Source organism: Acipenser ruthenus, chromosome 33 (genome assembly GCF_902713425.1).
Source record: "Acipenser ruthenus chromosome 33, fAciRut3.2 maternal haplotype, whole genome shotgun sequence".
In the NCBI taxonomy this organism is placed as follows: Eukaryota; Metazoa; Chordata; class Actinopteri; order Acipenseriformes; family Acipenseridae; genus Acipenser; species Acipenser ruthenus.
Genome location: NC_081221.1, coordinates 7,922,477 through 7,949,405, shown reverse-complemented (window position 1 = coordinate 7,949,405; position 26,929 = coordinate 7,922,477). Strand labels below are relative to the sequence as shown.

Sequence of the window (26,929 nt, the reverse complement as noted above, 5' to 3'; positions counted from 1 at the left end):
CCAACACCGCACATCATCCTGAGAACACCATCCCTACCGTGAAGCATGGTGGTGGCAGCATCATGCTATGGGGATTCTTCTCTGCGTCAGGGCCTGGAAAACTTGTGAAGATAGAGGGCAAAATGGATGCAGCAAAGTACAGAGAAATCCTGGAGGAAAACCTGCTGAAGTCTGCAAGAGACCTGGGACTTGGGAGAAGATTCATCTTCCAGCAGGACAATGACCCCAAACACTGGAGTGGCTTAAAAACAAAAAGGTCAATGTCCTGGAGTGGCCCAGTCAAAGCCCGGACCTCAATCCAATTGAGAATATGTGGAAAGAGTTGAAAATTGCTGTTCACCAAAGGTCCCCATCCAACCTTACGGAGCTTGAGCAATTTTGCAAAGAAGAATGGACAAAAATTGCAGGATCCAGATGTGCAAAGCTGGTAGACACTTATCCAAATAGACTCATGGCTGTAATTAGTAGTATTATTAGGTGGTCAGTTGTGAGCATGGCTTGTGAATGTCAGTCCTTGTATATACAATCTGTTAGTCATTTTCAATCTGAGTGAAGTATCCATTACAAAAGGAAATATTATAAGTGAACACTTGCAAGTTGCTGTTTTCTGCGTTCTAAATATCTCCGTGTTCTTGGGAGAATAATGTGATTGTGGGTGGGGGTAAGCTCGGACCGTCACCCCGTTACACACCATAACATTAAGTCAAAATAGTCAATAATATGTTTGTTTGTTTTTGTTTTTTAATATATACCATAAAATTGATATTGTACTGCATTGAAAAATTATATATTAGTAAGAAACAGCTGTTACAAATCAAGGATTACTGTATATCCCGACAGCACTTCCATTCTGAGTGCAGGATATCATGTCATACAAAAAAAACAATTCACCACATTTTAGGCCTGCTTTTCAGTCACATATGTGAACGCACAAAGACGCCTTAAACCACAAATGTGAACGGGGCTGCAGAAATAAATCTGAGGCGATCGTGGTCTTTAAACGATTGTTTTGACATATTTAAAAACTAAAAATGGTATCCAAAAGCAGAAGTAAAAGCAGGAATGCATTCTTTTTTTCATTAATAATTCTAGAACTTAAAGCCATATGGGGTGTGTGTGTATATATGAACATGTATGTGTGTGTGTGTGTGATTTTCCACTTATTTTTTATTGAGAAAAAAATTATATATTAAAAATACGAAACTGAAAGATCATAATTGGATAAGTCTCCACCCCCCCTGAGTTAATACTTGGTGGAAGCACCTTTGGCAGCAATTACAGCTGTGAGTCTGTTGGGATAGGTCTCTACCAACTTTGCACACATAGATTTGGCAATATTTGACCATTCTTCTTTACAAAACTGTTCAAGCTCTGTCAAGTTCCTTGGGGAGCATTGATGGACAGCAATCTTCAAGTCATGCCACAAATTTTCGATTGGATTTAGGTCGGGGCTCTGACTGGGCCACTCAAGGACATTTACCTTTTTGTTCCTTAGCCACTCCAGTGTAGCTTTCGCTGTGTGCTTTGGGTCGTTGTCATGCTGAAAGGTGAACTTCCGTCCCAGTTTCAGCTTTCTTGCAGAGGGCAGCAGGTTTTACTCTAGAATTTTCCTGTATTTGGCTCCATCCATCTTGCCCTCGATCCTGACCAGTGTTCCAGTCCCTGCCGATGGAAAGCATCCCCATAATATGATGCTGCCACCACCATGCTTCACCGTGGGGATGGTGTTCTCAGGGTGATGAGCAGTGCTGGCTTTGTGCCACACATAGCGTTTTGCGCTAAGGCCAAAAAGTTCAATTTTGGTCTCATCAGACCAGAGAACCTTTGTCCACATGTTTGCAGCAGCAGTGTGGAGTAGTGGTTAGGGCTCTGGACTCTTGACCGGAGGGTTGTGGGTTCAATCCCCAGTGGGGACACTGCTGCTGTACCCTTGAGCAAGGTACTTTACCTAGATTGCTCCAGTAATAACCCAACTGTATAAATGGGTAATTGTATGTAAAAATAATGTGATATCTGTAAAATGTGAAATAATGTGATATGTTGTAACAATTGTAAGTTGCCCTGGATAAGGGCGTCTGCTAAGAAATAAATAATAATAATAATAATAATGTTTGCTGTGTCTCTGTGATGGGGTGCTAGCTCGCCCCTATAAATTTGTGTTTTGTTATTGTTGTATTTTTACTATTTTTATTATGGTTTTTGTGATTCTTGGTTTGTTTTGGATTGGCAGGGAGGGGGTTAAATTCCTCCCTGTAAAAATGCATGTGAGAATGTGGCTGGAGCCTTAAGTGTTTAATTGTTAATTATTAGTTAATTGGGCTCCAGCCACAGACTATAAAAGACAGCTGAAACCCTTTGTTAGGGAGAAGAGTTTTGGGGTGAGTTTGTTTGTTGGTGTGCTGTGCTGTTTAGTTTTGAAAAAAGAAACTGTAGTGAAGGCGAATGCCCAGCCTACATTTCTGTATTTTTGTTTGAACCTTTTTGTTGGCCCTTGTGCCTATTTATTTGATTATTTTTTGTTTAATAAAGATCATTATTTTGCCCCTTCCACTGTCTCTGAGCCTCAAACCTCTGTCATCCTGCCACACGTGGTGTCAGAAGCGGGATAGCGCCACCTAGAGGCTCAGAGCAGTATTTTTTTTTTTTAATTTTGAATTTTTGGATTTTTGGAGGTTTTTTGGCGGTGCGCAGAATGGGAAATAAACAAAGGCAGCGAAGAAAGCAGCAGCTACCAACCCCGTCGTCGGCAGCCACCCCACCAACACCACCTTCACCACCATCACGGGAGATCTGGGAGTGGTTGGTGCACCCCGAAGCAGACCTCTTCCACGACCTCCCCACAGCCCTCAGCATGCTGTGGCATCGAGATGGGGAGAGGTGGGAGGAGTGGGAGAGAGAGCACCACTCGGGGTCCCTCCAGGAGATAGCCATCATGGTCCTGGCATACTTGGCGATAGACATGGGGGGAGATCCCCCTCCTTGAAGAAAAGGGGGTGGAGCCGCTGCCGTCGACCGAGAGGGAGGAGCCCGAACGTCCGCAGCCCGAGAGGGAGGAGCCCGAACGTCCGCAGCCCGAGAGGGAGGAGCCCGAACGTCCGCAGCCCGAGAGGGAGGAGCCCGAACGTCCGCAGCCCGAGAGGGAGGAGCCCGAACGTCCGCAGCCCGAGAGGGAGGAGCCCGGACGTCCGCAGCCCGAGAGGGAGGAGCCCGGACGTCCGCAGCCCGAGAGGGAGGAGCCCGGACGTCCGCAGCCCGAGAGGGAGGAGCCCGGACGTCCGCAGCCCGAGAGGGAGGAGCCCGGACGTCCACAGCCCGAGGGGGAGGAGCCCGAGCGGGAGGAGTCGGTGCGTCCACGGCCCGAGCGGGAGGAGTCGGTGCGTCCACGGCCCGAGCGGGAGGAGTCGGTGCGTCCACGGCCCGAGCGGGAGGAGTCGGTGCGTCCACGGCCCGAGCGGGAACAGCCGGAGTTGTCTCTCCCTCCACCGCCAGCAGAGGGGGAACAGCCGAAGCTGTCTCTCCCTCCACCGCCAGCAGAGGGGGAACAGACGGAGCTGTCTCTCCCTCCACCGCCAGCAGAGGGGGAACAGACGGAGCTGTCTCTCCCTCCACCGCCAGCAGAGGGGGAACAGACGGAGCTGTCTCTCCCTCCACCGCCAGCAGAAGATGCTGGAGGTCCCTCCCAGCCTCTGTACCGGCTGCTGAAGGGAGCGCAGGGACAAACTGCCCGGCGGCTAAGAGGCACAGCACCGCCCAAGGTTGCCTGCCTGTCCGCATCGCCTGGGGTTGCCTGCCTGTCCGCATCGCCTGGGGTTGCCTGCCTGTCCGCATCGCCTGGGGTTGCCTGCCTGTCCGCATCGCCTGGGGTTGCCTGCCTGCCCGCATCGTCTAGAGAAACTCTCAGTGTGCTTTCTCCTAGGGATGCTGGTCCGCCGTCGCCTGGGGTCGCTGCTGGTCCGCCGTCGCCTGGGGTGGAGCTACTGTCCCGAGCGCCAGGGGGTCCAGAGGGTCCAGCGCCACCAGGGGGTCCAGAGGGTCCAACGTTGCCCGAGGGGCCAGGGGGTCCCGCGTCGCCAGAGGGTCCAGCGTCGCCGGTAGGACCAGCGTCGCTGTTCCCGCCTCCGCCACCAGAGGGAGACGAGCTGCTGTTCTCGCCTCCGCCATCAGAGGGAGACGAGCTGCTGTTCCCGCCTTCGCCATCAGAGGGAGACGAGCTGCTGTTCCCCCGTCCGCCACCAGAGGAGCTGGAGCGGGCTCTACCTCCTGCTGCCAACAGAGAAGAGGAACTCTGGCCACTGCCACCCTGGCCGGAGGTTCCTGCAATGTTGGCCACGCCCAAGGATGCCTGCCTCGCATCGCCAGGGGTTGCCTGCTGCTCTGCTTTTGTTCCTCCTAGGGTCGCCAAAGGTCCTGCTTCGCCTGGGGTCGCCGAAGGTCCTGCTTCGCCTGGGGTCACCGAGGGTCCTGCTTCGCCTGGAGTCGCTGCCAGTCCTGAATGGCAGCAGGAAGTACTGTGGCCGGAGCCTCACAAAGGGGAACTGCCGGCCACGAAGAAGGGGGGGGAGGTGAGGAGACCACCTCCACCACAGCCCCGACCACCACCCCTGTGCCACAGCCCGGCGCCTGGGGGTTGGATCCCTCGGCCTGGGCTCCCGGACACCCAGGCTCCATGTCTGGACCTTTGGTCGCTGGGCCTGACTCCCAGGTCGCAGCACCACCAGGCACAGGAGGTCGCCTGGTCTCCTGCTCCGCTCCCCCTGGTTGCCCAGACGTCGCTGCACTGTCGCCTGGGCTCGCACCTCTGCCTGGGGCTGCAGCTGGCTGGTCGCCTGCCTGTGCTCCCGACGCCCCATCCAATGCACCTGGGTCCCCTTTCGCCAGGTCTCGGTCCCGCCAAGAGGGCGCCGGGCTATGGACTGACCCATCCTCAGCAATGGGAGAAGGAAGACCTCCCACCATGGCCGCCCCCATGGGCCACTTGCTTCCCCTCGTCCGGGACTTTGGGACAAAGGGGGGAGGTGGCCGTTGGGGCCAAGTGTGCTGCGCACAAGGGGGGGGAAATGTGATGGGGTGCTAGCTCGCCCCTATAAATTTGTGTTTTGTTATTGTTGTATTTTTACTATTTTTATTATGGTTTTTGTGATTCTTGGTTTGTTTTGGATTGGCAGGGAGGGGGTTAAATTCCTCCCTGTAAAAATGCATGTGAGTGTGGCTGGAGCCTTAAGTGTTTAATTGTTAATTATTAGTTAATTGGGCTCCAGCCACAGACTATAAAAGACAGCTGAAACCCTTTGTTAGGGAGAAGAGTTTTGGGGTGAGTTTGTTTGTTGGTGTGCTGTTTAGTTTTGAAAAAAGAAACTGTAGTGAAGGCGAATGCCCAGCCTACATTTCTGTATTTTTGTTTGAACCTTTTTGTTGGCCCTTGTGCCTATTTATTTGATTATTTTTTGTTTAATAAAGATCATTATTTTGCCCCTTCCACTGTCTCTGAGCCTCAAACCCTGTCATCCTGCCACAGTCTCCCACATGCCTTTTGGCAAAATCTAAACGGGATTTGATATGGGTTTTTTTCAGCAATGGCTTTCTTCTCGCCACTCTTCCATAAAGCCCAGCTTTGTGGAGCATCCGGGTTATAGATGTCCCATGGACGGTTTCTCCCATCTCATCTGTGGATCTCTCCAGCTCCTTCAGAGTTACCATTGGCCTCTTGGTTGCTTCTCTGACTAATGACCTCCTTATCTGGTCACTGAGTTTGGTGGACGGCCTTCTCTAGGCAGAGTCGTGGTTGTGCCATATTCTTTCCATTTTTTAATAATGGATTTAATGGTGCTCCGGGGGATGTTCAAAGTTTGGGATATTTTTTTATAACCCAACCCTGATTGGTGCTTCTCCAGAACTTTATACCGGACTTGTTTTGATAGCTCCTTGGTCTTCATGATGCTGTTTGTTTAGATATGCTCTCTAACAAACTCTGGGGCCTTCCAGAAACAGGTGTATTTAATCTGAGATCATGTGACACTTTAATTGCACACAGGTGGACTCCATTCAACTAATTATGTGACTCCTGAAGGCAATTGGTTGCACCAGAGCTTATTTAGGGGTATCACAGCAAAGGGGGTGAATACTTATGCAATCAAGACTTTTCAGTTTTTTATTTGTAAATAACTTTGAAAAATATGTAGATTTTTTTCCCCACTTCGACATTATGGACTATTTTGTGTAGATCAGTGACAAAAAAATCCCAATTAAATCCATTTTAATTCCAGGTTGTAACACTACAAAATGTGGAAAAGTCCAAGGGGGGTGAATACTTATGCAAGGCACTGTATAGTGTGTGTGTATCTTACTGTAAAATGCAAGTCTTAATTATAAATGCAAGTCTTAATTATATATATAATTAAGACTTACATTTTGTTTTTATTACTCTTTTACTAGTGAGTCTGAATACTAAGTTTCATTCATTGTGTGAGTTTGAAAAATAGTCAGACTGACGGACACAAATAGAAGTTGTAAACTGGATTCATTCTCCTGCGTCTTTTTGAGAACTTGTACTGCATGATAATTTATAGCACAAAACAGACCTTGAAACCACTCAGGGATGCTACATATATATTTTACTTTTTTCCCCTATGTCAATTCCTTCAGACATCCCACTTATCAATCCACCAGAATACCAAATGGAGGACTGTGCACCTCAGTGGAAAGAAGTAGAGCAAGCTGTGAATAAAGCAAGGGCTTCATCATCTCCAGGGCCTAATGGAGTTCCGTACAGAATGTACAAGAGTGCTTCTGTAGTTCTACGAATCCTGTGGAAATCGATGAAAGTGGCATGGGAAAAACAGGTTGTACCAAGAGCATGGCGCCGAGCAGGTGGAGTCTTTATACCTAAAGATAACGATTCTACAAGCATCAGTCAGTTTCGTTCTATTTCCCTATTAAACGTAGAAGGCAAGATTTTCTTCAGCATTACTGCTCAGAGATTGACAGCTTACCTATTAAGGAACTGCTCCATTGACACTTCAGTACAAAAAGCTGGCATTCCAGGTTTTCCAGGATGCTTAGAACACATCAATGTGATTTGGCAACAAATTCAATCAGTTAAAAAGGAGAGGAAGGAGCTCCATGTAACATTCCTGGATTTGGCTTATGCATATGGTTCAGTGCCACATGAACTTCTTTGGGCAGCATTTAATTTTTTCAGTGTACCGATGACAATAACAAATTTAGTGAAAGCCTACTTTGGAGATTTGCAATTTAGTTTTTCAACTTCAGAATTCAGCACTACATGACAATGCCTAGAAGTTAGAATAATGGCAGGATGCACCATTTCTCCACTGGTTTTTATCATGGCAATGGAAGTAATCATTTGGGCATCAAAATGGGTAGTGGGAGGAGAGCGTTTGGCTTCTGGAATGCGACTACCACCAATTCGAGCATACATGGATGACATGACAACCATGACTACAACAGTAGCCTGCACCAATCGGTTATTGGGCAAATTAACCAATAACTTTGAATGGGCACTGTGACAGGATGGCTGAGCAGTGACGTCAGGCCAGATGCAGGAAGGGAAAACACTGACACCAGGCAGTACTGCAGTTCAAAGATGCGGCGCTTCATTTATTTAAATACAAAAATAAAATAAATATTTAAACAAAAACACTTGCTCACAGAGCAAAATCAAACAGTCAAACAAAACAAAATCACGAATACAAAAATACAAACTGAATAGGTCAGGCTGGGCTATCGCCTTCACTGTTCCTATACGTTTTAATTTTTTAAGTTTCGTTTCTCTCTCGCTCCTCTCGCTCTCTCCGCTCTCACTCCTAACACCCACCCTGTGTGCAGAGAGCTGCAGGCTTTTATGCAGGTGACCATCTCCCCATTAGCAATAAATTAATCACTTAATTAATTTGCCACCTTCTGCACAAGGTTTTTAAATTACCGTGGATGGGAAGCCCCACTACCAAACAAAAACAAACAACCAAACAAACATTCGGCTATGCCATCAATACAATAACTAAACACGACTCTCGTCGTCATATATCTATACATAAATACAAATAAGCAATAACAAAACAAATACAAAACACTGAAGGATGGCACCTCGCTCGTCCTATATAATAATAAATAAACAAATACAAAATAACACAGTGGCGGAGGGGGAGACCAGGCAAACTAAAACTCTGGTGCTTTCAGTTTGGTCTACTGCCGAGGCTGCTGTGGCCACTGACTGTGTATGAGGTTTCTTTGACAACAGTAGAGAAGCTGGAAGCTTTAATCAATTCATACATCAGGAAATGGTTGGGAGTTCCACGCTGCCTCAGCAGAGTGGGACTTTATGGTAAAGGAATACTGCAGCTACCAGTCTCCGCTCTAACCGAGGAGTTTAAGTGCGCCAAGGTCCGAATGGAAATTACATTAGTAGAGTCAAGCGACCAATGCGTAAGAGAGACAGCACCTGTGTTGAAAACTGAAAGAAAGCTGTGGAAGATGCAAAGGCTGCCCTTCGAATCGGTGATATCATGGGGCAAGTTCAGCATGGAAGAGGGGGGCTTGGTCTCAGTTCAGCTCCTCCTACATGTCACAAGGCAGCCCCAACTCAATGGAGGAAGCTGGTAGTCAACGAGGTGCAAAAGCAGGAGAGGATGAGGTGCGTAAAGGCCATTTCCCAGGCCAAGCAGGGAGAATGGATGAGATGGGAGAGTGTGGAACAATGCAAGATTGGCTGGCAAGACCTATGGACAATGGAACAGAGCAGGATCAGTTTTCTCATCAGGTCAACATATGATGTTCTCCCATCACCACAGAACCTAAACATCTGGGCAGGAGAGGATCCCTCATATCCTTTGTGTTCATCACCTGCAACATTAAGGCACATTTTGACAGGATGAAAGGTGGCTCTTAGCCAAGGACAGTTTACTTGGCGCCATGACCAGGTGCTGTGATGTTTGGCCTTAACATTGGAAGACATGACCAATAAGTTGCCACCAGTTCCATCAAAACATTACACACAAAAGACAACATTCCTCCGCCCAGGAGAGCAACTGCCAAGAAAAGGTGTTAAAACCAATCCTCGCCCATTACAACTGAAAAATGCTGTCAGATGTTGGTCAACGGCTTATTTTTCCACCTGAGATTGCCACCACTAACCTTCGACCAGATATTGTCTTGTGGTCTGGATCAGCACGCCTTGTTCACCTGGTAGAGTTAACAGTGCCATAGGAGGATGCTGTAGATGAGGCGTATGAGAGGAAGAAACTGTGGTATGCTCAACTAGCCACTGAAGCGGAACAGCGAGGATGGAGAGTCCGGGTTTACCCAGTGGAGGTGGGTTGTCAATGATTTGTGGCACACTCTACAACCTGGTTTCTCAGAGACATCGGATTCAGTGGCCAAGAGTTGCGTCGCACAGTGAAGAACTTATCTGAAGCAGCAGAGAGGAGCAGAAACTGGCTGTGGTTGAGACGGAAAGATTCTGTTTGGGGATCTCAAGCACAATAGAAAGAAAGAAACACTGATGTACGGGTAAGTAAGCTGGGCTGAGTTGAGTGGGGGACGTAGGGGGGCGATGCTGGGACGCCAGAATCACCGTCGAGCCCTCTTGAGGTGTTGTGGGCTAGTCGACGAAACACCGAGGATGGAAGGTGCCCACTTGAAGACCCCAGAGATGTACCCTACTTAGCTCAATCCAGACGGTTGTCATACTGATGCGCTGAGGAGACCGCACTGTGGTTGATCCCCGGAGCCAGCATTGCGCTTCAGCCATCAACACCAGGCAGAAGGATATCTACATCATCATATGGAAGGAAAAGCAAATGGATGGAGACACAGATGGATCACATTAGTTTACTGTAAAGCTAAGTTTTAGTTGGTGCTTATCTTGGCGAGAGCCGAGTTCAAATCAGCATGAAGTTTTAACATCTACTCTCATGTAATGGAAATCATTATAACACTAGCTTATACTTTAAAACATGTTATGCCTATTTAAACAAATTAGAAAAAACAGTAAGGATAACAAGCTGCACTGTTTTTTAAAACCTTTAAATCCATTAACCTGTTCTGCAGTCCTACAGTACCTACACCAATTTCGAGTACCATTTCCATCACTTCACACCAATTTAAATCAATTATTAATACTTACTATTAAGCTTCTAAACACACACTTACTATTGTACTTATAATCAAGGGGCATTCAACGTATTTCATAAGGTATATTTGCAAAAAAATAAATAAATAAAACTGCACTCTTACCGTAAACTTTCGAATATCTATATGGGGCTCAGATCTGCGGGAAAAATTGACGTTAAACCAGCCAAGCATTGTCTCCTCGAATGACATTGAAATGCAACTAAATCCTGTATTTTTTTGGACCTTGGTGATACTGCAACAGGACCGTCACAGCCTTGTTTACCTGTGTATCCGAAAACTGTCTTTGGTAAGCAAAACCATTCATTTTCATCAGATTTTTTTCATCAGTCCAGTAAGCAGGCAGGTGCGGTTTTCTGCTTTCCTTGCAGACACTTTTTCAGAAGTTCAAAAGACCCCACTTTCACTGAAAATGGAGTGAAAAATCTAAAGAAAAAACTTCAGAAACATTCATAATCTGGCATCACAAACAGTGAGTGTTCTGAAAGGTGGCATTTGTTCAAACAGTCGAAGGAAGTATGTTCTAACTGTAGTGTCACAGTTATCAAATTCTCACAAAACGATGGTGCGGGAAAACAGGCAGTATGCTACGAAAATATTTTGACACAAGTTCTGTAAAATCAGATTCAGATCAAGCAGTTTGTATAGATAACAGAAATTCAAATAAATGTAGAAATTGTGAAGAGGATGTTCCAGGCAAGGGAATGAGTGAAAAGGATTCAGTGTTTTCGTCGGCTGCCTCCTGCAGCGGTATGGGGGGTTTAAAAGAATTGACATTAAACCAGCCAAGCACTGTCTCCTCCAATGACACTGAAATGCAACTAATTCCTGTATCTACACTACAGTGTTGATTTTGATATCCCAGCTGCCCTAGCGGTCTGGCGGTTGTGCAGTAGGAAAATGAAAAATATGTTTGTGAGACCTGCTTTGAGTGCTTGCAGGGGAAAAAAAAAAATAAAAATTTGTGTTGGTCAGAACAATTTTTTGTGAAGGTTTGGGCAATTTATTTTCCTCCCCAAGCCTCTTATACACGCCGCCTATGGACAGTACTCATTTTTACACGTGTTTACTAATTTAGCTATCATGTTTGATGTCTATTTTTTTTTTTTAACTAGGATGTTAACATTTCTTCTTTGTAAACTGTGATAGTTAACGCTAGGTCTACTTATAAAATAATAATCGACCTTGCAATACTACATTAATATTGTAGCATGCACGGGAAAGGCAGCAGCAGGGCTGGTAGGTGAAGTAATCGCACACAAATACATGAGCCCGAAATATGCTCCTTGCAATGGAGCCGGTGTAGCATGAGAAACTGCACCCCATGAGACAGTGCGGGCCTTCAGCGCCGTTGACTTTACCACGCATGCGCACGTTATGTGACGTACAGGGGATTCACTTTAGCATAGCTATACCTACGAGAAACTGCATCCTGTGCAATTGTGCACCCCTACTTTATTATATTAACATTCACATTTAGCTGTTTATGTTTAATAAAATATGTTGTTTTATTAATAACTAGATTGTTCCGCTTCCTGCTTTTTCACACTGTTAGTAATGTGAACAATTCAAGTGATTTCCATGGCAGGCAACTAAAGTTTTTGTTTGAATGTATTTTTACGCCTTAATAAGTTTTTCTTTTTTTTGGAGGGGGGGGGGGGGGGGGTTGTTGTTGTTGTCGTTGTTGTTTTAAAGATGCTATTTAACAGTTGATTAATCATACTCTGTGTTTGTTTTTTTCTTCCATCCTAAGTGTTTCGTCGACTTTTTTTACAACGGACTTTGTAAAGCAAACTGCATGTTTGACAAAACAAATTCATACTTTAAAAAAAAAGAAGACAATTGTTAAAAGCAAACTATATACGTAAAATACTGTATTACTACGTGTCTCCCGAGTGGCGCATCCAGTAAAGGCGCTCCACGTGGAGTGCAGGATGTGCCCTATAGTCTGGACGTCGCGAGTTCGAGTCCAGGCTATTCCTTTGCCGACCGAGGATGGGATCCTCCAGGGGGGCGGCGCTCAATTGGCCGAGCACCGCCCGGGGGGAGGGAGGGTTAGGTCGGCCAGGGTGTCCTTGGCTCACCGCGCACCAGTGACCCCTGTAGTCTGGCCGGGTGCCTGCAGGCTTGCCCGTAAGCTGCCCGAGAGCTGCGTTGTCCTTCGACGCTGTAGCTCTTGGGTGGCTGTATGGTGAGTCCGCAGTGTGAAAAAAAAGCGGGCGGCTGATGGCACATGCTTCGGAGGACAAGTGTGTGTTCATCTTCGCCGCTCCCGAATCAGCACAGGGGTGGTAGCGGTGAGCTGAGCATAACAAAATAATTGGCCATTCCAAATTGGGAGAAAATAATAAAAAATTATTGGCAATGACTTAAAAAAATATATATATGTACCGTATTAATTCAATTTGGCACCGCGGCATTTATTTTAAATTGATCAAAATGACTGCGGCCCTTAAACAAGGGTGGCGATTATATGAGGGCGGCCTTTATTAATAGTACTATTCTTTACAAACACTGCAATATTTTATTACATGATTTAAGGCATTTTATAAGTGGCGCCATCTGCAGCACTATACTCTTGTGTGCTTGAATACCGTACATTTACTGACAGTTAACGAGAGCCTATTAGGTGGGAGTTTGGAGGTCAGGGGAGTACTGACCAGCGAATCAGGAGTGTATATTGGTTGCTATGGGGCGGGACAAGAAGAGGCAAGAGAATGGTAGTTGAGTGTGATGCAGTTATTTTTCTTAACAAAAAATATTTCCTCTGAATATCGGTTTGAGTAAAATTCCAATGAATACAAAAACAAAACAACTGAACCCCCTACAAGAAGATATCTTCAGCCAGCTTTCGGATAGCGGTTAGAATGACCGGCAAAGCTCTAAGTTCCTCTGAGTTTACGTTTTCACCATCCAAGCTGAGGAGGAGGTAAACAGACAGCCCTTGTTTTATCCCCTGCTGTGTTGGCACTAAACTCTCCTTGGGGGAAAAAAAGGGACGTGAAGGAGTGCTGCACTGTAAGTAATTCATCATGGCTTGTCTTTCAGGACTGTACCATAAGATAAAATGTGCTTACTAAGGTGGGCTACATTAGTTTGTATTACATGCTGGATTGAGGCTGCAGTCTCTTCGGGGGTGTCATGTACATAGGCAGAGTTGCGCGTTTCTTTATTTTTTGAGCAGGGGTAGAAAAAAAATACCTTTATGTTTCTTTATTGAGAGCGGCGTTTATTTGAGGGCGGCGTCTATTAAAAAGCTGATATCTGAGTGAGGCGTTAATTCGAGGGCTGCGTTAATTCGAAGTAATACGGTAGTAATACTAATATACGTGTATTTCATTAGCTATTCGGTATGATTAGAATAAAGCATCAGGTTTACTAGTGCTGCCAGCGATTATATTTTTAAAAAAGAAAATAAAAAAAGCATCTCCGCCTCTATTACTGTATTTTTATTCCACAGAGACAGGAGAATGGATACAGGACAAATGATGAAAAATTGCTGCGTACCAAATTTTTGTCCACTTGATAGGTGAATTGCAACGTTCTATTTAAACCGGTTTAACTGAGTTTTAAATCTGGAAAAGACAGGACAAAAAGGGGTTTTCAATTTCAACGTGCCAGCAGTGGCTCAATTTAACATGTTGCAATCTATTGTAGTCGATGTTGAAAAGCACAGTGGCTATATATATCAGCGGGACTTGGGAATGGATGTATGCACACGAGGGAGTAAATACATTTTATTTTGCGGCAAAGCAACATGTAAAAGAGCCTAAATAATTCTTAGTATGATTTTTTTTTTTTACCAAGGCCCGTGCCTCGGGTGCCATAGCTGGCTATGACCTTGAACACTCACTTTAAATATTACACTGACTCACAATGTGCTTGTCCCTAAAATTGAACTTGACTACACCTTATGAAGTATATTAAGTACTACATGTAAACATAAGTATCACAGTTTTATTTGTTATGCATGCTGAAATAATTTATCAGTTTCACACAAATATATTTGTTAAACATCAACAGCGGAAAGGTGTGCACCATAATCTATTTTCCTTTTCTTGTGTCAGATCAGGACATGCATAGCATCAAAATAAAGGGGATGAATTACTATTTCATATGTTAATAGTACATAATATGTTCTTGAGATATTTTGATTTTAAACACGAGAGGTTTCATTTCCACCTTTCCATTGCTAAAGGAAGGGGATGCAGGATATCACTCTGTTGTTCAATGACGCGTTTGGTCACGTGACTATATGTACAGGTCCGCACTATCTCATGGGGTGCAGTTTCTCATGCAACAGCTGCTGTTTTGTACAGCGGTATCGACGCTATGCTTTAGTGTGAGAGGTCCTGGGTTGGACTGCCTCGTCCTGTGTGATGTGCCTGCCTGCATTAACCGAGATTGCTACAATATTGTATGATTGTATGTCATTAGAATATATTACTAAAACATTTTAATTTCAGTTAAACAATTAACACCATTTTGACGTGTAAAACCTTTTAAAATACAATTAATAAATCTTTGTGATTACACATCAACTACATCTGATTAACAATGACATTTTTACAGACAGACAAAAGCTGACAAGCTTTAACACTAGGCCTAGTATAAAGAGAGACGTAAATTACAGTATAACTGAACACTTTGCAACACACATATATTTTACAGACCAAAATAAATAAAAAATTAAGTGGTGTGTGAACACATTACCATACGATCTGGCAAATAAAATGACCAGATAGAAAATGTTGATTCATGTAGTTACCTCCCCTTTAATCAGACTGCTGCCGTGCCTTCCTTTTGTCTTAGGACACGTGACTGTATGTAGTATACTTTTTCCCCGCTCTACTAATTCCCTACTACACCGGTATGTCTAACATACCTTTGTCGAGGGAAAGTGTGTTTGAAAACAAATATTGGAGGTATTTATAAGCTTTCTGATGCCATGGAACCACACATTTATTTCTCTTTAAATCTAATGTCTTTGTGATATCATTCAACATGTAACAATGATGATTATTAGGCTTGGAAGCCTAATAATAAGGAGTTATATTGAACTGTCCAATCAGAGACATTGATGCAGTTACTGGGTGGAACATGAATGATTATCTGATTCACGATTGACAGTGTATGACAAGCGATCTAAAGAGTTGGAGAGCAACTCAGCAGAGTGACAGAGTGTGTAAGGTAAGTAGGTAATTGTGGCAAAGTGGTTAACAGTTTGTTGTTGTGCAAAATCAACTACAGTGAACCTGTTTACAAAGTATTGACTACAGTACCGTAAGAACCACAGAGACCAAGAGAGATTTTGATTGTGAAGCATGTAATTGTTTTTCTGTCTTGATATTTTTCATTTTTAAAATAAATTAAAAGCAGTATTGTTTACTGGTTGTATTTTGTAATCCAGATGGCTAACAACAGTAAATAATAACAATGTCAATGGGAAGCAATACATGGGCGTGTATTGCTTATTTGTAATCCATGGGTCGGTCCTGAAATAATAACAGTCCCATTTTAATTCACCCACACGTAACACATACAAACACCCGTCCACAGTGCGTGCTCTAGTGCTCGTGGTGAAAATACAGTACTTTAGTGCAAACAAAGGGCAGTGTTGTCCAGGTTTGTGCTGGCCTTTAGCGACGGCTCCTGGATCGTGTTTAGCTGTCTAAATAATCACAAACAGCATTATTTTGACACAACAAAAAACAAAACACTCACAATTTTTTCCACACAAAACACAGGTCCTTCCAAGTTATTCTCTAATTAAAACAAAGGAACAGACTGCGTTGCTCCGTCCCCTACTTATACCGTCACTCATGACCCCTTGGTAAACGACTGCAGTCGCTCCTCCAATACGCAGCTGCCACATCATTTCCCTTCCGGGTCGATGAGTTAGTGTACCGAAGCTCTGTCCCTTTTCTAAATGACCGACCTCCTTTTAACCCTAGGAAGGAAGTGTCAGGCCAAGAAGTCCAGGGTACTCTGTTCATGTTATTTAGCACCCTCACAGGTCGGGAGGGAGATTTACCACCAAGAATCATTGTCTTTTTGTCACAGTAATACATAAGTTTTTGTGGAAACCGCAACTTTTAACACAAACCACAACTTTTTATAATTGCTGCAACTTTTAATGCGACTACAATGTTTCTATTATTTATATGTGATTTCATTGCAAAATAATGCTGAAAAATAAACAAACAGAAAAGGAAACGTCACTCTCACATTGTCTTTTGCTCCTGGGGGATTGGTATGCCTTGTCATCTTTCTAACCATAGCAACGGGAAAGAAGACTGTGATGCAAGTACTGTACTTACTGTTATATTTTGTGACAAAGTATATGGATGTTTTGCAAATACTGAGAGGCTGTTCCATTTTCTGAGTGAGCTTTTACTGTTTTGCAAGTACTGTATGTTACGCGTCATTATTGTTAGTAGCTGCAACTTCACTTGTAATGAAACAGCGTAAAATGTTTTATTTCAAATGGTGATAGAGGGAGTCTTAAGAACATGTTCTTGTATGTTTTTTTTTTCTTGTTTTTGAACAAATGAAGAAAAATCCATCTTGAAAGCAAGTATATATACGTGCAAACTGTTTATATTTATGACTGCATCAATAGCACAACTAATACACAATGCCCGCAACTTCTTGATAAAAAAAATAATCATGACTTAGTAATAAATATCTAGATTTTAATAATTTGTTGAAAATAAATTAGTCATACATCTGATTAAATATTTCATTTAGTCATGTTGTCAATAAAAATATGCCTATTTTCTGAAACCGGACTTCCTGTGTAGTTTTTATGAATGATATGAGTGAGTGAATGAATGACTCTACTCAGGTAGCCGGGTCAAACAAGCTCTTCAGTTGTAACTCCATCCCTTCCCCTGAAAACATGAAATGAAAGATCTTTGCGATTCATATCAGACTTTGCCCGGGCAATCCACAAACTGCCCAGTTTCAGGGTTTGCCCATAACATATAGTATTGACATCCTGTATATGAAACAAGGTTATTCACTCATTTATTAGTGTAATAAATATTGTTTGTTAAACTATACTTTAGTTAATTAAATCTCACCTCTGACAGCGCCCAGAGTGAAAGGGAAGTTTGCTTCCAAGTGTTTTTTAAAGCTGTCCTTACAAAGGTACCACCAAATTTTCCTGTCAGGACACTGCACTCTGATTGGTTATCATATTATTGTTAACAAAACAATGAATAATCCTCTCCCAACACGAAACCATAACCTATGGTCAGTATCCTATACTGCAGCCATTACACATCTAAAAAAGGTCATGTTTGGCAGTGAATAAGCGTTTTTGTTACTTTAAAAACAGTGAGTTGAGGTGCTGACTTCCTCAGTTATCCTGAGGAAGTCAGCACTACTGACTTCATTTGGTTTAGAAAAACTTCCTCAAATCACACTTTACCAGCAGAGGAAGTTGAAGTGATCACAACGAGCAATCATATACCATATGCAAAAAAAGACACACTGGAAAAAACAGCACTCTCCAGCAAGCAGTTCTCTGAAATCCTGCTACGATGTCAACTATGTGCTGCATTTAAGTGTGAAAAGTGGTCAAAAATAATGGACTGAATGGGCTTACACTACTTCTAAAACAGAGTAACTGAGGGACACAGACAGGGCACATTTCTTAATTCCTAAAAACTGATTTCTTGTAGGAAATTGGTGTGCCAACTGACCCTTCCTCAAGTGCTTTTTACTGCATATAATTAGGGATATCTTCATATTTTTCCAGAAAATATGCTATTTTTGTGTTTCAAAGAACAAATGTATAGAAATGTCTTAGAAAACTGAAAGGTCACCATATTCGTTTGTCTGCATGCCATACAAGACTAAAAAAAAAAAAGCAGACGCGTTTATTTGACAATTTGTACATTTGTTTTGTGGACTTTTGGAAAGATGTACCTCATGTTTTTGCAGAAAGACCACAAAGCAGGGGGCCGCATAGCAAGGCTACTGTGGGACCGTGGGCCGCAACGTGACCAAACTAGACTGCAAATTTCACGTACCTTTTTCAAGTGCATTTATTTGCATACCTGTCAACACTGAGTTTTGAAAATAGGGGAGTTTTTGTAAATCTAGTGGCCTGAATTGAACACCTACATAAGAAAGGCATACAACGATTACACTTTGATTGCTAGAATGATACCGTGATACACTGCTCCTTCTAATTTATTTTAAAAATGAAAAATATCATGACAGAAAAACAATGACATGCTTCACAATCAAAATCTCTCTTGGTCTCTGTGGTTCTTACCGTACTGTAGTCAATACTTTGTAAACAGGTTCACTGTAGTTGATTTTGCACAACAGCAAAGCATACACTTGGCATTGTTACTTTCATCACACAACAAACCTAAAGGACGAGCTACAGCACCTACTTTATAACAAGAAAAAAAGTCCAGTTTTTTTTTTATTTTATTTTTTATACTGCAGCCTTGAGTAAACATAATTATCAAACAACAAGCTGCTTACCCATGAGGACTTGTTTTGATGTTTCATCCTCAGTGACCATTGACATCTGTATACTGTATTTAAAACTGCTGATGGCATGCTTTTACTAATTGTAATGTGGCAGAGGGCAGTGTAAATGATCAAGCTGATTTACAGTTTTAAACCAGTGTTGGTTTTATTTTCAATATACTGAAGAATATTATTACTATTTGTGCGCATGGTATGTGGGCTCTTATCTACAAATCCTGTCTGGGTAGGGTTGAGTTATAGCAAATAAACAATGCTATACCCACCACCTCAACAATTCTCAATTGTATCTTAAATTTTAAAAAGGAGAGTACATTATGTAATTATTCAGAAAATATTGCTGCATTGTTAATTCCTTGCGAAGACTCTCCGTCCACCTTTCCACACCCACATAATGATCACATGCTGCGTGTTTTGTCAGTCTGTCATTAGTATTCAGCGTAGTACGTGTACAAATATTTTCCTACATTATTATGCAAGTTCCTACATAATCCTGCTTTGGGCACCTCTGTTGTAAATCAAGTGCTTGGCAGCTGCTCGGTTCACTGTGGGCCACATATAAGGTTCAATTGGAAAGACGCTACGGGTCGCATTAAAGGGGTTGTGGGTCTGCATGAGGCCGTGTAATATGTATTGGTCCTCTTAATGCACTGCCCTTTTTGACCCAATCTTAATGAACAGTTGGTGATTTTCTTTAGAAATTTTAAACGATTGGTGAGAAAATGGAAAAAAATCTATCTTGATGTTTAAAGCCTTTCCTTAGCCCTACCTTAATAAACATGTATGCAGATTTTAGTTCTACAGCAAGATTTTAAGATGTTTGTTCGTTAATAAAAAGGTTTTTAAAAAAACATTTCATGTAATTTACTCGAGAAACTATAAAATCTATAGTAAAAGAATGGATTAAAAAAAATTATATATTTATTATATTATATATATATATATATATATATATATATATATATATATATATATATATATATATATATATAAAATGATTTAAAAAAACACACAATTTAAAAAACCGACTATTTAAAATCAGCCAACCCTGCTGCAAACTGAACAATCTGCAACCCTTTATCATTGAAGACAGACACTAATGGATGGATATTAGAAATTTATTGGAACATTGTAGCAAGTTTAGAATCTAAGCTTCTGGAAGAACCATTTGTTCTTGCCGGTCTTGTATCTGTAGAGGAAGAAAAAAAAAAAGCTTGCTCAATATTAAAATCATATTTATCAAGATTTAAAAAAAATGCCAAATATATAAAACATGAGGTACATCTTATTCAAACTCCAGAAACATTGAAACAGTTGAGAAATAGGTGTTCAGATCAGAGGTACCAAGTTTAACCCCTTGACAGTAGAGCGCTTTAAAAATCAATCATATATGATGGGTAACCTTTCATGGCATATCTCTGCCGTCCAATCGCCAATCTTGTTTTTTTGCGTGGGTCATAGCCATGATTATGGGCCATGTCTCCATTTAACTGGTTTAGGGCTAGGATGTTTGGGACGTATAATAAGAGGACACGTCACACACATCACCGTTCACTACGGATTCATAGACACACTCGTCCATTTCAAGTGTCTGCTTCGCTGGTTCTACACGTCCAGGAGTGCTCATCCACAACTCATTGGAAAGGGAAGTACTTGGACCAACTAGCCGTCTTATTTATATATAAAAAATAAAAAAGCTTTTTTTTTTTTTTAAAAACCTATTGAAATGTTTTTTTTCTCTGTGTGCAGGGCAGGAGATTGATGGAGACAAGACTAACTACTGTACCTGCATCTCATTTCTTTACTGTATTTTTATTTGACATTTTTGAAAATGGTTTCTCAGGAAACATCCGATGCCTAACTAGCAGTCATTTTTATTATTAGCAATGTATTTTATAATTTTTTCTATGTTTTCTTTGTTTCTGTATGTGTAGAAGGATGGAGAGTCATTATTTAGCTGTAGACAATAAACTATATTTAATTAGTTTACTTTGTTTCTGTGCGTGATTTATTTATGCTTTTCGTAAAACCATGCATCGTAAAACTTCGTATAGCTCTGCAACTGTCCAAGAGATTTAATTTTCGATTTTAAATGGATAACTGCGCAGCTCCTATATGCTTTTTTATATATATATATATATATATATATATATATATATATATATATATATATATATATATATATATATTTTTTTTTTTTATTTCTTAGACTTACAATTGTTACAAGATATCACATTATTTTTACATACAATTACATTATCTTTACACATTTTTACATACAATTACATTTACACATCTTTGCATACAATTACCCATTTATACAGTTGGGTTTTTACTGGAGCAATCTAGGTAAAGTACCTTGCTCAAGGGTACAGGAGCAGCAGTGTCCCCCACCTGGGATTGAACCCACAACCCTCCAGTCAAGAGTCCAGAGCCATAACCACTACTCCACACTGCTGCCCATATATATATATATATATATATATATATATATATAAAACTTGGAAAGATCGAATCTACCTTTCTGTAGATATTGGGTTTTAATTTCTTATTTAAGGTTGCCAATCTACAAGCACTAAAACACTAAGTGGTCATATCCATACCCACATAGGGTCATTCTGCAAGGTGTCACTAATTTATTTCATCATTTATCTGAAATGGTGGGTACTGTGTTTGAACATCACTTCACTTTTACATAGTGAAAGTTGGTCCCTATATACATGCTTCTGTGAATTTGACAAACAAGCATCAAAATGTAAACAGCAGTTTAGTTTACTGCAGTTTCATCTCATTATTTAAATAATAATAATAATAATAATAATAATAATAATAATAATAATAATAATAATATTTCAATAGTTTATGTACTGGATATACAAACAGTCAATGCCTAGCAGATTGCATACTAGTAAAAATGGGTCCATGAGTTCCATGCAGGCAAAAAGACAAGATGTACTACAGAATGTGTATCCAATTAAAAAAAAAAAAAATCAGTACCTGTGTTATGAACAATTTAGTGTTACGACCATAATGCAATGTCTAGGATTTTAATAGTAATATTTTATTGACAGACTCTCATAACCCGAGGATAAAGTACATCTGCTGTAAACTTGCTGCCAGTTAACACTGCATGAACACCAGCCATTCACAAATCAACCCACAAAACTACTCAAGCTCTACAAAGTACTGAGCACAATCCATTTACACTCACCTCTCTTCGAACTTGACCTTGGCTTCACGTCTGGCTTTGCGTTTCAGGGCTGGGTCCCTAAACACATCCTTGTTGACAACGGTCTTGTCCATAGGGATATCAACAGAGTATCTGGAAAAGCACAGAGAGATTGTTTAGCAGGAATAACAGTCCAGATGCACTGAATAGTTATGCAGGCTGCTGTTCACAAGGGATGACTTGTCCAATTTGAGATTTGCTCAAGTTTGGTTTGTATTACATTTGTTTCCCTCAAGTTCTCCTGCCCAGATAGCCCAGCAGTAACTAAAGTGCATATGCATTCAGATCTTAGATATGGGGAACCTAAATTCTCACTCAGGTATATGTAAAGCTTTGTTTTCCAACTTGAATTACTTAATTCAGATTGTTTCAATGGAACAAAAAAAAAAAAAAAAAAAGTTTAAAAAATATTTGGAACTCCAATTTGTCCCATTCCCATAGAATCACCCATATACACGCTACCGGACAAAAGTTTTAGAACACCCCCATTTTTCCAGTTTTTATTGAAATTTAAGCAGTTCAAGTCCAGTGAATAACCTGAAATGGTACAAAGGTAAGCGGTAAACTGCCAGAGGTTAAAAAAAAAAGTTTAGGTTACCAAAAACTGAAAAATAATGTACATTTCAGAGTTATACAAAAAGGCCTTTTTCAGGGAACAAGTAATGGGTTAACAACTTACAGCTGTTCTGCAGCAATGGAAGTAAATTAAGCCTTGAAAGTTGATGCTAACAATTCCTACAGGTGTCTCAACTTTTGTTGATTACTTACAAACCCTCTGTCTGTATAAAAGCAGTGTTGGAACAGACTGTGTTACTACACCCTCTTAAGCATTATTTGGACAGTATTGTACTGCAGGAAGTAGTATATTGCTCTCATAATGGCGAGAAAAAGGCAATTAACAAAGGAAGACAGACAGACCATTATAACCCTTAAAAGTGTAGGTCTTTCCTTTAGAGAAATTGCAAAGAAAGCCGAGGTGTCAGTGAGTACAGTTTCCTACACCATCAAAAGGCACTTGGAAACTCTGACAGGAAGTGTCTGGCAGACCCAAAGCCACAACAGAATCAGAAGACAAGTTTCTGAGAGTCAACAGCTTGCGTGATAGGCGGCTCACAGGACAACAGCTTCAAGCACAGCTTAACACTGGTCAAAGTAAGCAAGTCTCAGTTTCAACTGTGAAGAGAAGACTTCGAGCTGCAGGTTTGACAGGTTGAGTGGCAGTAAGAAAGCCATTGCTAAGATGGCAAAATAAGAAAAAGAGGCTTGCCTGGGCCATGAAGCACCGCCAGTGGACTACTGAAGACTGGAAGAAGGTCTTATGGACCAATGAATCAAAATTTGAAATCTTCAGTTCATCACGCACGGTTTTTGTACGCCGTCGAGTAGGCGAAAGGATGGTTCCTCGGTGTGTGACACCAACTGTCAAACATGGAGGAGGAAGCGTGATGGTCTGGGGCTCTTTTGATGGATCCAGAGTCGGCGACTTGCACAGAGCGAGTGGCACCCTGAACCAAAACTGCTACCACAGCATTTTGCAGCGCCATACAATACCCTCTGGTATACGCCTAGTTGGTCAGGGGTTCATCCTACAGCAAGATAATGACCCAAAACATACCTCCAATGTCAGAACTACCTTAGAAGAAAAAAACAAGACGGTAGGCTTCAAATCATGGAATGGCCAGCACAGTCTCCAGACTTAAACCCCATCGAGCTGGTTTGGGATGAACTGGACAGAACGGTGAAAGCAAAGCAACCTACAAGTGCAACACATTTGTGGGAACTTCTGCAACAGTGTTGGGAAGAACTTTCCGAACAATATTTGATTTCCATTGTAGAAAGAATGCCACGAGTGTGTTCGGCTGTTGTATCTGCAAAAGGTGGCTACTTTGAGTCAAAAATTTAGGTTAAATTTTGTTAAACAAAACGATTCCATTATTTATTTTTTATCTCCAATTGTTTATTTGTTCTATGCTTTAATTTCAGAGTACATTGAGACATTAAACTGCGTAAATTTCAATAAAAACTGGAAAAAGAGGCGTTCTAAAACGCTTTTTACCGGTAGAGTGTGTGTGTGTGTGTATATATATATATATATATATATATATATATATATATATATACACACACACATACATACACATACATTTTTTTAAGTTATGGATTTTCTTGTTACTGCATCTTGTAAAGTGCTTTGAGATGGTGGTCCACTATGAAAGGCACTACATAAAATAAAGATTGATTGATTCACACATACATATATAAAAATCAAACTCTTGAGGGATAACAGCATGTCTTAGTGTTGAAATGTATTTACACTGCTAAATAGTCACTAACCTGGTTGGCAGCAGATGGTTGTAATTGTAGACTTTCACGAAGGCCTTGATCTTGGACCTCTTGGCAACCTTCTTCTTGCCCATTGTGGTTGTCACTTTGCGTGGGTAACGGTCAATACCAGCAACCAGGGCGTGGCTGTATTGCCTGTCAGAGGTGCCATCGTCAATGTTCTGAAAGGCAAAGACAGGGTACATTCATTAATCACTGTTTACACCCACCATTAATCACTTTGTTTACACAAACTCATTTGGCTCTCAGAATTGCTGACGCAATTTAAAACATCAGTGAAAATGTATTACCATGTGGTTATCATGTCCAGATGCAAGTGTAACCTGGACATGATATACCACTTAGACAGCTTTTGGTTTTATAGGCTCATTACATTAGTATCACCAGTAATCAATGGTTACCAGATCTGGAACTGGTAAGGCTACTCTTAAAGATATGCTCATTCCTACCACTTCAGACTTCTCAATCTCAATAAACCACCATGTTTGTAATTTCTCAATGCCTACAGTTCATATTACAGTGTCAGATAGTAAATTGGACTGTACCTTTACAATAACTGCCTTGCGTCCTGCATAGCGTCCAGCCAGGACCATTACTACTTTTCCGGGTTTCATGAATTTACCCATCTCTGCAAGAAAAAGCGCGTTTATAAAGAGAGTTGAAGATTGTTGCTTAAAAACAAGTCATATAAATAAATTAACAGCCTTTTCAGCGCCATGTCCCAAACAAACTCATTTGGCTCTTGGAATTGCATTGATGCATTTAAAACATCAGTGCATTTGCTGCTTATAGGCACCTCTGTAAGATAGTTGTTAGTTTGCCCCTGCTGCATGACACTGAAATTAACTCCCACAAAAAATTCACAAGAAAAGCCAACATGGTTCCAAAACGTAAATGTTAAAAAGCAGTACAATGTAATTACATGCGTCTTGTCTAACACACAGAATCAATATGAAACGTGTAATCTAAAACAGTGAGACACAGGGCAGCACAAAAAACATAGCAATTCCCAAAATAATCATAAAACCTTCGAGTTCAGTTCAATGCAATGCATTCATAGTTTCGACAATTTTTCAAGTTGTGCAATGTAATGTTGTTGAAGCTGACACCCTGGGATCCTTCTTCAAGAAGCTGCTTGATGAGATTCTGGGATCAATAAGCTACTAACAACCAAACGAGCAAGATGGGCTGAATGGCCTCCTCTCGTTTGTAAACTTTATGTTCTAACCCAGTATTCTTTCGTTTAATTGTGTAAGCTCAGTTGAATTACTGAGAAATATCCTGAAGGCCACAGACCAGACCTGAAGTAAGACGATATAAACACTATATATTCTTAATTCTAAAACCGAATCCCAACTCGAAAAAATGAATCTGTAGTCTCTCAATACAGTAATATTTACAGAAACGCAATGCGTTCTGTGACAACTTTACACGTATTCCATGCCTTGACATATGTTGCATTACCACGATACAAAAACCTGCCTGTCACAAACAATACTTATTTATCTAACGTATATAGTAATGATAACAGTATTGCATTACAGTTCCTCCCTAAAGTGCAACACGTGTTTATAAAATAGTACCGTCTCAACTACTGAGCAGTTCTAATCCAATGTTTAGTCGCGTTCTGTAACAAATTGAAGATTTAAACACAACACTTAGTTTAGTTCACCTCCGTTGATCTGTATAGGGTATTAATGTTAACTGTAACAAATAACGCAGTAAATGAGGTTGAAATATACGCTGCCATATTCCACTAAGCTAGGCCGACATTAGGTGTATGTATTGCTTCTTCATTACCGTTTTACCACGACCAATAAACCTCCAAATGTATCTTTCAATTTGTTAGTAAGTATGCACTTAACCATAAACTGTGTATTTTTCAGGTTATTTCTCTGAATTCTCATCGATGGAGAGTGATTATAGTCACAGAAAAACTACTCACTCCTGCTACTCAATGGCCGCCTCTGACAGTAAAGGAAGAAGAAACGCGTTCGGCTGACCTTTCACATCGCCAATTTGGTGACGTCATTGCCTCTTCCGCTTGCAGGGTCGAACAGTGGGTGGGTTCACGGAGATCATTCTTAGAAGATCATTGGCTAAATTGTCGGGATTCTGTAAGAATCTGCGCAGAATGATCTCCGTGAACCCACCCACTTTCACAACGCCATGGTTTTAAGGCGTGAAAATGAGGATGCTCTCGTCTCCTTTTTTTTAAGTCAATTTTCCTACAGTTACACTGCAGCAGATTTCAGACCAATGAAAAAATATGGGATAAAAGCACGAAATGTGACAGAATTGTATACAATTCCAAATATTTTAAGACATTGAACTTTGTAACAGCGCCCCCCGCTGGCGGGTATCCAGTAATGGTAAAAAATGTCCCATTATGGCCACATTTTTTTTCAGATATATATTTTTTTCACACTGGTTCTAATTTCTCTTTATTGTGACAAGGGTGGGAGGGTTATGAGTTCAGGTTGTGTTGAAAGTCCTAGGTTTCATTACTCCTCAATGTAATGTTATGAAATACTATGTTTTAGCAATCAGGCCCCTGTTAACATCTATAGTATATCTACATTCAATAATACAGCTGAACAAGTTCTTAAACCCAGGACTGGCTGAAGGACTAATACGTTCTGACCATGGATTTATTCTGTGTGGTACATGGAGAGTTCGATTTAGTCTGAAATCAGACTG

The 26,929-nt window shown here is 41.4% G+C and overlaps 1 protein-coding gene across 1 annotated transcript; it reads right to left on the bottom strand.

The window, feature by feature from the left end:
* Window positions 1-19,761: 19,761 nt before the first annotated feature.
* LOC117433340 (large ribosomal subunit protein eL27-like) lies at window positions 19,762-26,298 on the bottom strand. The gene is made up of 5 exons (XM_034055498.2): window positions 26,175-26,298; window positions 24,775-24,857; window positions 24,221-24,390; window positions 21,869-21,979; window positions 19,762-19,846 (listed from the first exon to the last, which is right to left on the bottom strand). Exons 2-5 carry the CDS (start codon window positions 24,853-24,855, stop codon window positions 19,798-19,800), a joined length of 411 nt encoding a protein of 136 aa, XP_033911389.1. The 5' UTR covers window positions 24,856-24,857; window positions 26,175-26,298; the 3' UTR covers window positions 19,762-19,797.
* Window positions 26,299-26,929: the final 631 nt, after the last annotated feature.